This window comes from Gadus morhua, chromosome 21 (genome assembly GCF_902167405.1).
Source record: "Gadus morhua chromosome 21, gadMor3.0, whole genome shotgun sequence".
In the NCBI taxonomy this organism is placed as follows: domain Eukaryota; kingdom Metazoa; phylum Chordata; class Actinopteri; order Gadiformes; family Gadidae; genus Gadus; species Gadus morhua.
In genome coordinates, this window is record NC_044068.1 from 11,496,036 (window position 1) to 11,511,265 (window position 15,230).

A 15,230-nucleotide genomic window follows, 5' to 3' on the forward strand; every position below is an offset into this window, starting at 1 on the left:
AAATCCTATGATTATATTACATTACACATTACACTGTGTGCTTAACTAAACCAGTTCCACTAAACCACCATCACTAGCCTGGTTCCAATCTATAACCTGGGGGTCCTGGTTTAATGTTCCGTGTCCCCACATACCCCAACATCTGCTCGGACAGCAGTAACACACTCTCCCCCACCCCTCCCTCAAAATAGTAGGGAGGCGGTGGAGGTGGTGTGTGTGTGTGTGTGTTAAAGTGTGTTAATGTGTGATGTGAGGAGAGGTGACAGTCTATTATAACCAGTCCCTGGAGACCCAGAGCCCGGGGCCCGAAGGAAACCGTACTTTGAGAGCAAGCTGTGGAAACAAGAGGACAAATCGAAGGTGATGCACACACACACACACACACACACACACACACACACACACACACACACACACACACGCACACACACACAGTACACGGCCGGGGCTGTACAGGGATGTCGTGTTTTGACGAGGAACACTTTGTTACCCTAATCTTATATTGAATATGACAAGTACACTCAGGAATTTATTAAAGAGCAGACTTGCATTTATATGCCCTCGTTATAAGGACTTGATATTTTCAGTGTTGATAGTATTGATAGAGACCAATTTTGCTATGAAATGTACAATGGGTTGTGTGTGTGTGTGTGTGTGTGTGTGTGTGTGTGTGTGTGTGTGTGTGTGTGTGTGTGTGTGTGTGTGTGTTTGTGTGTGGGGGTGTGTGTGTGTGTGTGTGTGTGTGTGTTTGTTTGTGCATATCTAATATTGTGTGGTTTGTGTGAGTAAAATGCATATTATTCACAGAATTCATGTTAATTTGTCCCCTTTAATAATATCAATTAATAATAATTTATTTTCAAATGCCACTACCGCACATTCCTTTCCAACGTTCCTTAGACTGTCTGAGTTGTAACGTTCTGTCAGACAGATATGTGCAATCAAACCTTGAGGGAATTGGGAGTTTCTTTTTGCTGTTTTAAACGACTGCACTCCTCACTGAATGATGCTGAGCGACCGTGTGTTTGGGTTGGCGCCAGGGGGCTGCTTCATATTCATAGTAATAACAGTATGGACCCCCGCCCCCCCCTCCATCTGTCTGCTCTCGGTCCGCTACGGAGGCCATTGTGTTACGGGGCAAACATGGACGCCCTCAGGCATTACGCATCAATCACCGCACGCACAGGAATATAAATGGACCACTTAACCCCCCCCCCCCACGCACACACACACACAAACACACACACACCCCAAACCCTGTTCATGCACACATATGGCTGGATACACACACACACACATACAGTAATTCACGCTCATGCTAGTGTTCAGGCACACACACACACACACACACACACAGACACACACACACACACACACACACACACACACACACACACACACACACACACACACACACACACACACACACACACACACACACACATTTACTGAGTCTCAGAAGGGCATTTCATTTAGGTAATTCTCTGACATCATTAACTATCATCGCTCTATGAAGTTCACATATAGGCCTACAGGCCCCTATCTTGCCTTGATAACACAGGTCTTATGACATCTTAATATAGCCTCGATAACACAGGCACTATGACGTCTTTAAATAAACTCGATAACACTGGCTCTTTTGTACATTTTAAATGAATGGCTAATTAATTCAAACTTAACATAACTTGATTAAAATCCCTGCCAGGCTAGAGATAAACAATGAAAGCATGTCCTGGTGTATAGATTTGTGGCCTATCATTGAAGTGATCAATGATAATCAATAATAATCCCACAGCTCACCATCGCTTTACAATTGGACTGTAGAGAAGAGTCCAAATCAGTCTCTTGACCAAACACACTCACCCGAAAGACATCTGTAACACATCACATCCGAAAAGATTCACAAAGAAAGCACGATAATAGTTTGGGTTTAGCATTCTTAACAAAGCTACGCAGCACGTATTCACACAGACTTGAATTTGTGTTTTTCTTTATTGCCTGCGTTCATAGTAAACAATATTTTACACTACTTTAGGAAAATGTGTGCACAGCAGCTTATGGCAAGGAATGAAACAAAACCGTGTACATGAAAGAAGAAAATGCAATTATATTCAAACAAACATGATCGAAAAAGTTAAGAATTCACATTTGAGCAAAACTGAACCAAAAGAGAAAATATTAGGCCTACTTACCAACGGTTATCTTGCTTGTTCTGTAGATTCCACACAGTAAGCAGAATGCATCTCCTAATTCCTAGTTCTCGCCGAACACACACATGCACACCCACACAAACACTCACACACACACACATACACACACACACACACACACACACACACACACACACACACACACACACACACACACACACACAGACACACACACACAGACACACACACACACACACACACACACACACACACACACACACACACACACACGTAGACAGCCACACACACACATACCCACACCCACACACAACGGCGTATTTATGAGTACACACTAGTTCAGCTGTTTGGAATTTTGGGGATTTCTGCGGTTGTGTGTGTGTGTGTGTGTGTGTGTGTGTGTGTGTGTGTGTGTGTGTGCGCGCGTCCATTTCTGTCTTTCTCTGTGAATATTACACGGGCAAGTATATGCTTTTGTATGCGTAAGTATATGCGCACATATGTGCAAGTATATGTATGTGCATGTGTGTGTGTGTGTGTGTGTGTGTGTGTGTGTGTGTGTGTGTGTGTGTGTGTGTGTGTGTGTGTGTGTGCGTGTGCGCATACATGCGAGTGTGTTAGAGGGGTCCGCCTCCCTGTCTATACGGCTGACTGCAGGTTAAGCCGCGCAAAGCACATTCCATTCAAACAGTTAAGACTGTTGTCATGCAGACAATCAGAACACAGACAGACAGACAGACAGACAGACAGACAGACAGACACACAGCTCTATCTCTTTTTACTGGTCTCAACCGGTGGGGAAGCCTGAGGATCCCACAGACCTGCATCATACCTCCTGCTAAACCATTCCCTGGGTCTCTGATAGAGGTCTAAGTAAACACTATTTTGCTTTTTTGTTTGTCATCGAAACATGGTTTGATGGTGACTCCTTTGATGCGTAAACACACTGCTTTTCTGTGATAACCATCAACTCATAATTGTGGCTACACGGAGATCACATGTATGTTTCTTTTAATTGTATAATTATGTATTTTTTTGGCATTGTGTTATGAACACATTAACAAGATTTTAAGTGCACAGCATAAGAATAAGTAAACACTTGAATTTTCTCACATGACGATGGTAAATTGCTTATGTGATGAATGGCTTAAATTTGTCGAAACATCACTTTCGTGTTTTACTATATACACCTGTGTGATATGCAACAGTGACTGGAACAAACAACATGTTTTTACACAAACAGTGTTTTGTGTTTTAGTTATCTGGTTGCCACTTTTGGGGAAGAGGAGAGTTAAGAGAGAAGAGGAGGAAGAGAAGAGGGAGGGGGAGAATTCGAAGAAAGGAGTGATTTGCATGAAATGCGTGAAAAGATCTAATAAGGAGTGACTCACTGTGACTATGTGTAACCACGCAGCGAAAGCACACACGCACACACACACACACACACACACACACACACACACACACACACACACACACACACACACACACACACACACACACACACACACACACACACACACACACACACACACATCATAATGAAAACAATCAATTAAAACAAGCTAAACGTTTTTCTTAAAAATTAAATATAGCACAATTTATTTAAAACTTAAACTGCATTTCAAGGCCTTTCAAAAAAGCACAAATATATAACAAAATAAATTAGCAAATAACTATTTTAATATTTTATGGTACGCTAACAGTGAATTTAAACCCATCTGTTTTAGACACTGTTCATCAGAACACGAAATTACGCAAATATGACAAAATATATAAATACAATTATATGACATGCAGAATATACAGAGGGTTATTCCGATCAAGCAGTCAGGAATATACAAATAACTGCTCTTGTCTTAATATAAAAAAAGTGAACAAAAATAACAATACAGATAATAGATTTCGAAGCTATAGACATTAATACAAACTGTACATAATGTAAAAAAACAAGGGTAAATTATTTACAATCGTATTACAAAACACAGAAAAGAAACAAGGATTTGAGGGCAGGTGACTGAGTGAATTGACCACCTGGTGTCGCTGTTTTACAGTTACTTTTGTCGAAGCCGCAAACCCGATGGAACGAGCACTGTTCACGAGCATGAAAAGCCAATTCATGTTTCTTTTGAAATCCGGAATGACCCTTGAGATTCCTCTGCAATAAATACAGTGATAGGAACTCCATCCTTTAGGTAGTACTTGAAGATGGCGTAGAGAACGAGCGGATACGGAGCTAATTTAGAACTCAAAAAATGTCAGTTGAGCTGAGCTTCGAATCTTGCAAGTTTAATTACATTAGGGCACATTGACTGTGACAAAATGCCCAAGAAATCGCTTCCAAAACATAGATGACTGTTTGTCCATGTCTGTTACACTTTTCTTGTCCGCGTTACAACAGTGGTATGAAGTGCGATTCTTATCCGTATTCTTTGGTTAGCTTTCGCAATCACTGCCCCCATTTGTCAGGCCAACATGTCCTCTGGTTAACACCCAGGTCCCCGTCGACCCTCCCTCTATCGCCCTGCTCACAGAGAGGCTATGGCGGCCTTGTGTACGCCCAGCACCGAGTCATAGAAGCAGTCCTCATTCACCACGGACGCCATGCTCTGCACACTGAAGTCCCTCTCCAGGAGGCTGTTCAGACACCGGACCTCCTCCTGCTCCTGCTGCTGCTGCAGGCTCGCCGGGGCCCTGGGGATCCAGAGGGGCTGCTGCCGGGCCCGGCTGCGCCCCAGCGTCCCCTCCTGATCCTGGGGGAGAGAGGCGGCGCTGGAGGACCCAGGGTCCTCCTTGAAGTTGAGCCTCCGGAGGTGGGCCTCCAGGTCGTCCGTGAGGGGGCACAGCCGGGCCCTCTTCCCCAGGAGGGCGTCCTTGGCCGGGGCGAGGGGGGCTCCGGCGCGGGGGGGGCCGGAGGGGGGAGGCGGGAGGGGCTCGGAGCAGCAGTCCTCCCCCAGCAGGGAGCCGTCAGGGGAGGCGCGGCCGGGCGCGGCCCGCTCCGACGCCGCGCTGCCCCCCCCGCCGGAGCGTTCGGCGCGCCGCGCCTGCTGGTGGAGCTGCTGGTTCTGCCGCCGCCGCCAGGGGTCGGCCCGGTCCGTGGGGGCCCGGGGCCTCCGCAGGGAGGAGGCGGCGGGGGTCTTGTCGGCTTGGCCGGAGCGTCGGGCGGTGCCCCCGTCTCGCGGGATGGAGCGCAGGGCTCCCACCACGCCGGCCTTGCTCTCCAGACCGCTGGAGGAGAGGGGGGGTTAGACAGGGGTTCCCCGACCAGGGGGTCACAACCCCCTGGTCGGGGAACCCTATGGGGGGCCTGATATATGTAGTGCAGGTTGGCTGACGTATAAAGCTGTTTATGGCAGGCTTTTTTATTACAATTATATATATGTTTTAAATGTTTAAAACACATTGGTTAGTCATGGTTTAGTAAAATAAAAGTATTATAAAAGGGAAACAAACGGTAGACTAACAAAGATTATAATAATGCCGTTGGGATGCACATATACTGTATATTCTTTCATATATCTATATATTTGTACAATCGGGCTTCATTGACAGTTCATTGCCCCTCCACCCTGAACACTGTGACCCCTCTAAGGGACAAGGAAAAACATGCAAAACACAGTGGGAAGGAACCATGAGAAGGAACGCAAAGGAGGGATCCCTCCTTCCAGCCATGTTAGGAGTGCCGTAGGACCCCAAAGGACAAACAACGCCTATAAAGTAGCATAGTAAAGACAGGTGACCCATCTTACCTGCTACAGAGCTGGAACACCATCTCTGGTCTCCCCTCCACCTCCGATCTGGTGTGAACCAGCTCCCATACACAAGGGTTGTCTGTTCCTGCCAATCAACCAATCACAGTGTCAAACACAGCAAACCAATCCGAGAGGGCCAACCATAGAAACTCATCACAGACTCATATTTTCCCGGGGAGTGTTTAACTTACCTGTGATGTTCCCCAGGCGGACCTGGACTGCCGAGGCTGGCACCAGCCAGCGGAACCGCACCAGGTCCTGGTCACTGGACCGTGAACTGGTCTATCAGAAACCAGAACAATAAATGGTTATGTAAGAGTACACATGTATGTTTGTTTACATAGGGAATGGGCTTAAGGAGCATTATTCTATTTCTGGCCACTAGAGGGAAGATATAGCACATCAAACTTATGAACATATATTGCACGCAAGTATACTGTACATTAAAGACTGCTGTTTAAAGATGATAGATAGTACCATGGAACACAGAATCTAAAGATACGTTTTGATAGAAATGTTTCCAGGTGTACAGTAAGGGAAAGAAAAATATAGAAAGTTGCTGGGATTCAAACTCACCATTCTCTTCTTCAGCTTGACACTCTCCCGGTACACCAGGATCACTGCCCGCTTGAACACTAAACAGAGAACAGCAGCTGTTAGATGCTTACTATGTTTCTCTCTGTACTAAAGGTCTATTACAGACGCTTGTTTTTGCTAGCATGCAAGCTAGTAATAAAGTATTTCCGGTAGTTATGTTTTCATGCCACCTAGTATAAATTAAAAATGCTGGCATACTAGATTACATTTTTTGCTGTATTAAAATGATTCATGTATATGTTTGCGTGAGTGAGTAAGTGACAGTGACAGAGATAGAGACCGACATGGGGGCTAGCCTTACCAAACAGCGTTAGCTCCGGATCTTTCCTCATCCGTCCAAGAGAGGGGAGGGGGTTGAGCCACACCACCGGGGCATGGATCAGGAACTCACCCATGGAGATCTCAGTGACCTGGGAGAGAGGGGGGGGGGGGAGAGAGCCATAGAGAGCAAGAGTGAGAAACAGAGAGAATATTTGTTTAGTTGCTTTGCATTACAGAGATAGCTAGTTTGTGGGTGAGTTAGCTAGTTGATCATTGAGTGAGTGAGTGAGTGAGTGAGTGAGTGAGTGAGTGAGTGAGTGAGTGAGTGAGTGAGTGAGTGAGTGAGTGAGTGAGTGACAGACTGAGTGACAGACTGAGTGACAGACTGAGTGACAGACTGACAGAGTGATGTCCCTTTTTGTGAGTAGAGGAGGGGTTCGTTTTACCTCCTTGTCGGGGCTGTTCTGCTCAGCAGCCAGCTGGTCGAACACGGGCCCAAAGTCCTCGTATATCTTCTGCATGTCGTTGATGTGGCTGGCCACCTTCTCCATGGCCCGGAGAGCCTCTGGACACACAAATGGTGAATGGTAAATGGACTGCATTTATATAGCGTTTTCACCCAAAGCACTGTACAATATTGCCTAGCATTCAGCCATTCATACACACATTCACCCAACGACGGCGGTGTCAGCCATGCAAGGCGACAGCCAGCTCGTCTGGAGCAGTTTGGTGCCTTGCTCAGGGACACCTCGACACTTTGAGCTACCGCCGACCAATACACAAGAAACAAATACAAGACGGTTCTCACAGTTTCTCAAAACAAGGAGGATCACTTAATAAAGAGCAGGAAGAGGAATAAAAACAACAATAGTCTTTAATTATTTTCGTGTTGGCCCATCAAAGGAGACAGCTAATGCTAACTAATAAGTCCCAATTATTCATTCTTCAGCCAATCAGAATCAATCTGAAACAGCAACTGCAATACCAAGTTCTACCACAGGTGGGGCTGTTTCTACGGTTTCACTATCAACATGGTGTGATTCTATAAAGCCCAGCCTAGCGGTGAGTCTCCCCCCGTACCCCCCCTCCAGGTACCTGTGAGGTGGCTGTGTTCGGGGCTCTGGGCGTCCGTCAGCGACACCAGCTCCTTCAGCAGCAGGGGGTACTTGAGGACCCTCTGGACCGGTTTGATCAGGTAGGACTCCAGCGTGGACGAGTGCTGCTTGGTGGGGTTCCTCGCCTCCAGGAACTCCTTGAAGGTCTGGTCCGTCTTGGCTGAGAGGGGAGAGGCAGACAGAGACAAAGGGTATAAGTTCAGAAAGTCCAGATGGTCCCGATGACAGAGGTAGCACATCTCGACACCAGTACTAGTCAGCCAAGGTCAGACTACAAGAGGCTCTAGGAAGGGGTTGGTCTTCAGATGTATTTTGATGATTGAAGGGGATACTGCAGATCACCTGATCAATGTATTTTTTTAGAGATTTGCGAGGAACGCCTCCTCTTTTTACCAAAACATTGTTTGTTTCAGTTTTGTCTGGTCTAAAAGCAAAGTTTTCTTTGTTCTCACCTCGCTCCAGAACCTTCTGAACCTTGATGTGGTTGGCACAGAACCCGCTGTAGAGCTTGAAGTGGTCGGCATAGTACAGGAAGGAGCCTCCCAGAGAGAAGAGAAGTTTCTAGAAGCAGAAGAAATCAAATAAATATCCAACTCTATTGATATGGATATATTTTTGTATTGCTCTTTTGCTGTTTGCAAAATAGAAACACAAAGTACAGGTGGAAAAACAATGGAACAAGTTCTTGTTAATTGAACAACAACTTATTAATGTGTTTTATATTAATAATCTATTAATAACTAACTAATGGATAACTAAGAAAATCATCTTTATCACAGAAGTACATATGAAAAGTAGATTAAAACACGACAGCCCTTTTGATACTCCAACTGTAAACACACTGAAGCAGTTCCAAGGGGTCCGTACCTTGAACTGTTCGGGGGTCTCCAGGGAGTTGAGGTTGGGGCAGCAGGAGATGCGGTCCTCCAGGGTTTGTGAAAAGACTCTCTGGAAGTCCAGCATCTCCGGCAGACTTCCAAACAGAGACTCCATCTGAGAGAAAGAGAGAGAACCATTAGCTAGTATAAGTGGCTAACTGTTGTTCTGATTGCTCTGAAGTATACAGTAATACTTCAAGAGAAGATTAAATGATTTAACAGGTTTTTTTTTAAATCTCCTTAACCCTAATTAAAATTAGGGTACATTTTAACAATAGATGCTAAACCCTGTATAGAAGAATAAACAAATAGTACCAATAAATGCTCCCTAAGTAGCTAAGAAACTACTTATAACTTGATGATAATATATATAAAAAGATGTTATGATTTGAGTCTAAATTCAAAGCGACTGTCATCCAGTCCCGTACGTACCTCTTCTTTGCTGAGGAAGCTCTCGTGTTGCAGTGGGGTCAGGTAGATGTCAAACAGACAGCCCAGGTCCTGAGGAACACAAACACATTCAATATCATCTGGACTGAAGAGGCACGGCAAGCATGTTTGGACAGAATTTAAACACACACTCAAAAACACAATCTCACACAGACACAGCAATGTATATTGTGGCGCTATCTAGTGTCATAGAGGGGAACTACATCTACTCAAATAGCATAAAACATGTGTATCTAAAGGATGCTCTCTCACACACACACACACACACACACACACACACACACACACACACACACACACACACACACACACACACACACACACACACACACACACACACACACACACACACACACACAGATCATCTCCTGACCTTGACGTAGGACTTCTCTGTGTCCACAAGCTCCTGGATGACCTTGCAGAGTCTCTGGGAGATGGGCATGTGTCCCGGGTAGGGTGGCTGGGAGAGGGGCCCCTGTCCTGGGCAGGCCGGCTGCCCATTGGCCTCCCTCAGGTAGGGGTTCCTGGGGGCCTCCACCTCAGAGACACAGCTCTCTGGGAACGTCTGGTACAGCGTGCACACTTGGTCCACGTTCTGAGGAACCAACGCCGCCAGGAGGGTAGATGTGTCAGCAGATGACATTTCTCTATCCATAGCTTTATACATTTATACATTGAATTGATTGATTTTCAAACATCACAACACAGTAGGTTAAATTGCTGTTTTGCCCAGAAAAGCTTTATTCAACGCAAACCGTAACATAATCCTTTCGGGGCGATTACCTGAAGAGTAAACATAAAGTTACCCATCATGGTTGACTATCAGTGTAACCTCACATCTATAACCAACCCCTAGGGCCTAAGCCAATACCTAAACATTATTATTTCTAACCTTATGTCCAAACCTCACATTCTAACTTTATATTTTACAGAGACTTTCTAGAGAGTGAGAGAGAGAGAGAGAGAGAGAGAGAGAGAGAGAGAGAGAGAGAGAGAGAGAGAGTGAGAGAGAAACCGAATGCTTGATTTAAACACACATCCCCCTAATCAAACAATAGCCATAAAAAACAATATTTCTCTTTGAAACAACCAGAGACAATGTGCTCAGTGTGTTCACACCACGGCCCAAACATCTCAGTGTGGATCTTCAGTGATGCATTGTTAGCATTAGCGCCAGTGTTAGCAGGCCATTTATCATCATAAGCTGTCCTGCTAGCCTTTTATTAAAACTATGACCATGTGATGAATGTCTGGGGGGGGTTTTAATAATGACGGTTATGGAGGCAGGGATAGATGATGAGTGTAAGATAGACTTTTAATATCTTAGCCTTTGATATAGGGGAGGATAGCTTAGTGGCTAGGGTTGAAGGGCTATGGGTTCTCAGACATGTTAAGGTTCTGGGTTAATTTCCCACCGTCTACAGCCTGTCTTGAGGATATTCTCGAGCAAGAGGTCTAACCCCCAGACGTCCACCAAAGACATTTCTGTTATCCCCTTAAGACATCTGCTAAATAATTAAACAAAGATGTGATCTTTAGCCGTGATTTGTAAGGTTCTCCTGTGTCTGTTAGGAAGTCCGCACAGCAGTGTTAGAACAGCAGTGTAAGCTAGTAAGACATGACATTGCATTAACATTAGGATTATATCACCCATGGGCCTCCCACACAAGAAGTGCCATGATAGTGTGCTAGTAGATATCATGCATATGAAGCATATCATGTTTCTTTACAAACGAATACCCGCTCTAAAACTACAACCGGTGTAAGGATGGTGATTAACGATGGGTCTGGAAGCTGAAGCAGCTATCCCAATCACTAAAACTGAATTTGTTGCTCCATTCTATTAACCTTTTCTTCCTTTGGCAGCGGTACAACCACCACAATGACAACCCCACAACACAGCATGATGGCTGTGAGGACAACAGAAACAAACAAACAACGAACGCCCAACAGTGACGTCCAACCACACACATCTACAACGACAACAACAACATCCATGACAAACCACACATCCCTCAGCGCTCTAAACACCACACTCCCTGTAGTGGGGCCGCTGGGAGTCTGGACCAGGCTCAGACCAGGAGGGCTACTGGGTCTGGACCTAGGGGCAGAGCGCTCCGTTACCAGCAGACCCAGGCCGTCGGGGGTCCGGTCGCAGGCCAGGCAGGTGGTCCACTCCCCCAGGAGACCCTCCAGCCTCTCCTTCAGGGACGGGCGGTACGGCACAGGCTGGAGGTCCACCGCCGCCCGTACCCCCTCCTCCTCCAGCAACCCCGGCCCCTCCCCGGGGGTCTCCTCCAGGGGCAGCACCCAGCACAGAGCCCCCATGGACGGGAGGGTCAGGCTGTCAGACGCTGGTCTCGCTGAAGGTGGCCCGAGGAAACATCTAAAAGCCCACCGCGCTACGGTTTCTTCTACTCTTCTTCTCTGGTGTCCGATAGTCCCATGGTGGTGGGTTTATCTCGCCGATCGAAAACATGCTGGCACCCGTCCCTCTCTCCCTCTCTCCCTCTCTCCCCCTCTCCCTCTCTCTCCTCTCTCTCGTTCTCTCCTCTCCCTATGTATCTTAGTCTATCCCTCTGGCTCTCTCTCTACCTCTGAAGGATCAACGCCCCTCCCTTAAGCCTGGATAAGAAGGACTCACGGCTACACGGAATGTCTTGGCTTTAGGAAGCTTGCAGGCCCCAAAGGATTGTGGGAAAAACGCGTCATACTGATACACCGAGAGGTAGAGAGCGAAAGTGTCCGACAGGCCAATAGACAGGCAGACGGGTCTCACCTGTTCCGTAGTTGGCGTGACCTTAGACAGGGAAGGGTTTGCTGGGTCATCCTCAAAACCAGGAGGTGGAGGCGGGGGCGGATCAGGACTCTCTCCTCTCAGTAGAAGGTCTGTTGAAGACACCAGCGTAGGGAGATTGTTTGAGGGGGTTTGTAGTCATAATGACCCACTAACCCGCAGGTCCTTACAGACCACAGCCAAGACTCAACCCAGCAGTGCCAGGGGCTCTTACCCAGGTCATCCCAGGGACACAATCCGGGACCAACACTATCAAGGTTCCAGGTTCAAGTCCCTATGTTGCTCAATTTTACAATAAGGCAATTTTATGGAGCAAGGCACTAACACTACTAGGATGAGGGGTTATATTCTCTGTATGTTACTTCATCGAGGTAGACCGATGACACGGCTAGGGTTGAGGGTTCTATGTTCTTTGTAGCTTTGTATAGCAAAGGAACTCACTTTGCCAGGGTTAGGGTTTATATTCCCTGTGTAGCTTTAAGGAGCAAGGCACAGACTCTTCTAGGGTTAAGGGATCAATTGCCTTTTCTATCTTTAAAGAGCAAGGGCAGTAACTCTGCCACGGTCAGGGTGTTTATTCCCTTTGTAGCTTCCAAGGAGCAAGGCACTCACACTGCCAGGGTTAGGGGCACTATTAATCAGCCCGCGGTAATCTGTAACTAACAGAGATAAAGACAGTGGAGCCATCTGTCTTCTGGGGTTCTGCCGACTCCTGCAGTCTGCCACCTGTAATCTAATCAGCTGCTAGTTGAACACACTAGACCGGGGCCAGGCACCGGACCAAGGCTAAGCTATGTCTTATGTTCAATGCTGCATGGAGTGGATTACTAGTTAACGATGATGATCATTCTAGACAAATTCTAGAATCAAATTGTATTTATGTTATTATTATTACATATGTGATGTAAAAATTTAGCAATATGGGAAAAATTTAATTTAAAGAAATGTAAAATCCTTTCCAATATATAAAACATATATTACAGAATATTGTACATCAGTATTCGTTTACTTCGCTATTTGAAGTAAAGCAGAGTCTGACCACCATCTACAGTCACAGAGGAGAACTACATCAAATCATATAGAATAGAACAATGCAAACGCACGCTGAAACACACAAAAACACACACCCAGAGACACGTTCACCATACAACAACAGAACCACAACTACAACGTCCCACCCTGACACACACAGTGCTACAGGTACGCCTGGCTTCACCTGGGTTCCAATGGGACCAGGCGCTCCCGGGCTCCCCAGGCCCCTCCCCCTCCCTCCGCAGCTCCAGCTGCAGGGAGGGCTGGTGGAAGAAGGTGTGCATGAGGCCCAGGTCCAGACCCGACACACTGCAGCCGTTCAGAACCAGGATCTCATCCCCCGCTCTCAGCCCTGGTGAGGAGAGGAGGAGACCAGGGGGTCAGGAGGTCACAGGAGAGCCAGGACACACACACACACACACACACACACACACACACACACACACACACACACACACACACACACACACACACACACACACACACACACACACACACACACACACACACACACACACATCCCGACAACAACCACACATACACAATAACAGTAACATGCCTACATAGACACACAACAGCACACACACATCCTCAGTATGCACAGTGTGAACGTGTGTGCGCTCCGTACCCTCGCTGACCGCCAGCCCCAGGGGGTCCATCTCGCTCACGTACATGTGGCTCCGTCCCGCACCGTCTACGTGACCCGTCACCGCAAAACCTGCCAGGGGTCGAAGGTCAAAAGGTCAGAAGGTCAGGAGCAGCGACCACCGGGGGACGGACGCCAGACGGGGGGGGGGGGGGGCTGTGGAGGTGGAGGCTTACCGAAGTCCAGGACGGAGTCTGGGCGAGAGAGCGTCACGGTGAACACGGGCAGAGAGAACACCTCCAGCTCGTCGTACTCCTGTGCTCATGAACACACACAACACACACACACTATGAAAAGATGTTCCTTTATCGTGTTAACAGGAAGTAACGTTACACAGTTAGTGGAGGGAGCCATTTAAGCTCTCACTTAAAGTGTTTCTCGACGGTCACTATTGGTTCCTACTTGTTAAGGCTGCATCATACTGGTTTAGACTGGTATGCACTGGTTCCTACCAGGTCTCTGAGCGGTTCAGTCGGCTCCGCCTTGCTGATCTCTGGTCTCTGACCCACGAGTCGTTTCACACGCAGGCCGAACAGATTCTGGTCAAGCTGTCTCTCCTGGACACACACACGCACGCACACACAGTGAACACACACAGTGAACACACACAGAGAACACACACACACACACACACAAAAATAAACTCCACGGCTCAAACCTCTAATTTATACTGAAGTAACAATTGGTAACTAACAGTAACGGTCACTTGGTAACCAAACATATCCCATCATATTCAAGTATTCCCTTCTGTGAAATTCAAAACAGCAAAAATGATTCACAATGTGCGTCATCATGCACTCACTCTTATTTTCCTGACCTAAAATAATCGAGCATATAAACCTGGGGTTCTAAAACGTGTATTTGCATCACTTATAAGACGTTTTGTTAGTAAGGAGACCCAGCAGCAGACGTACCTCACACACCACGGCGAGGAGCTCTGACACCAAACAGTCTTCTGCTACGGGAACAGCCATGACCCGGCCCTCAGGCAGAGTGACGAACACCTGGGCCTTCAGGCTGCCATACCAGGAGTGGTCCACAGAGGGCGCTGCTGGGTGGGTTTGGCCCAAAACATCCAATCTCTGCTGGGGCAAAAGGGAGAGACAGAAAACACATTGAAATCAATGAAAACTTGGACAGAGCAGAAAGTGAGAGCGAGAGCGAGAGCGAGAGCGAGAGCGAGAGCGAGAGAGAGAGAGAGAGAGAGAAAGTGAGAGCGAAAGAGAGAGAGAGCGAAAGAGAGAGCGAGAGCGAGAGAGAGAGAGAGAGTGAGAGCGAAAGAGAGAGAGAGCAAGATAGAGAGAGACTTTTGTTTTGATGAGATACTCATATTTAAGGAGCAGGTAGGGGTGAGGGCATCTTGCTCAAGGATACCTACATTTATGCGGTAAACATTGGCGATCAAACCCAGTCGATTGTGACTTGGGTTCAAAGGAGAGGGATCGATTGGAGAAGCGGATAAGGGTTTGAGGAGTGTGTTCATGAAAGAGGAGAGGGATTTTTTTTCAGACCATACAAAGAGAGATCAGCCACA

The 15,230-nt window shown here is 46.9% G+C and overlaps 1 protein-coding gene across 3 annotated transcripts in view; it reads right to left on the reverse strand.

The window, feature by feature from the left end:
* Nucleotides 1–3,740: 3,740 nt before the first annotated feature.
* Nucleotides 3,741–15,230, reverse strand: part of tiam2b (TIAM Rac1 associated GEF 2b) — a 42,739-nt gene continuing 31,249 nt past the window's right edge. For 2 of the 3 annotated variants that reach the window (XM_030344954.1, XM_030344953.1), the window contains 17 exons: nt 14,611–14,778; nt 14,149–14,253; nt 13,873–13,951; nt 13,679–13,768; nt 13,235–13,402; nt 12,001–12,110; nt 9,595–9,816; nt 9,204–9,272; nt 8,761–8,886; nt 8,346–8,454; nt 7,874–8,053; nt 7,225–7,343; nt 6,819–6,927; nt 6,497–6,555; nt 6,112–6,202; nt 5,918–6,005; nt 3,741–5,396 (listed from right to left, as the gene is read on the reverse strand). In XM_030344954.1, the coding sequence (XP_030200814.1) occupies nt 4,697–5,396; nt 5,918–6,005; nt 6,112–6,202; nt 6,497–6,555; nt 6,819–6,927; nt 7,225–7,343; nt 7,874–8,053; nt 8,346–8,454; nt 8,761–8,886; nt 9,204–9,272; nt 9,595–9,816; nt 12,001–12,110; nt 13,235–13,402; nt 13,679–13,768; nt 13,873–13,951; nt 14,149–14,253; nt 14,611–14,778 (2,592 nt within the window). In that variant the 3' untranslated portion in view covers nt 3,741–4,696. Of the gene's footprint in view, nt 5,397–5,917; nt 6,006–6,111; nt 6,203–6,496; nt 6,556–6,818; nt 6,928–7,224; nt 7,344–7,873; nt 8,054–8,345; nt 8,455–8,760; nt 8,887–9,203; nt 9,273–9,594; nt 9,817–12,000; nt 12,111–13,234; nt 13,403–13,678; nt 13,769–13,872; nt 13,952–14,148; nt 14,254–14,610; nt 14,782–15,230 lie in introns of all 3 variants that reach the window. The other variant, XM_030344952.1, reaches the window with a different exon arrangement.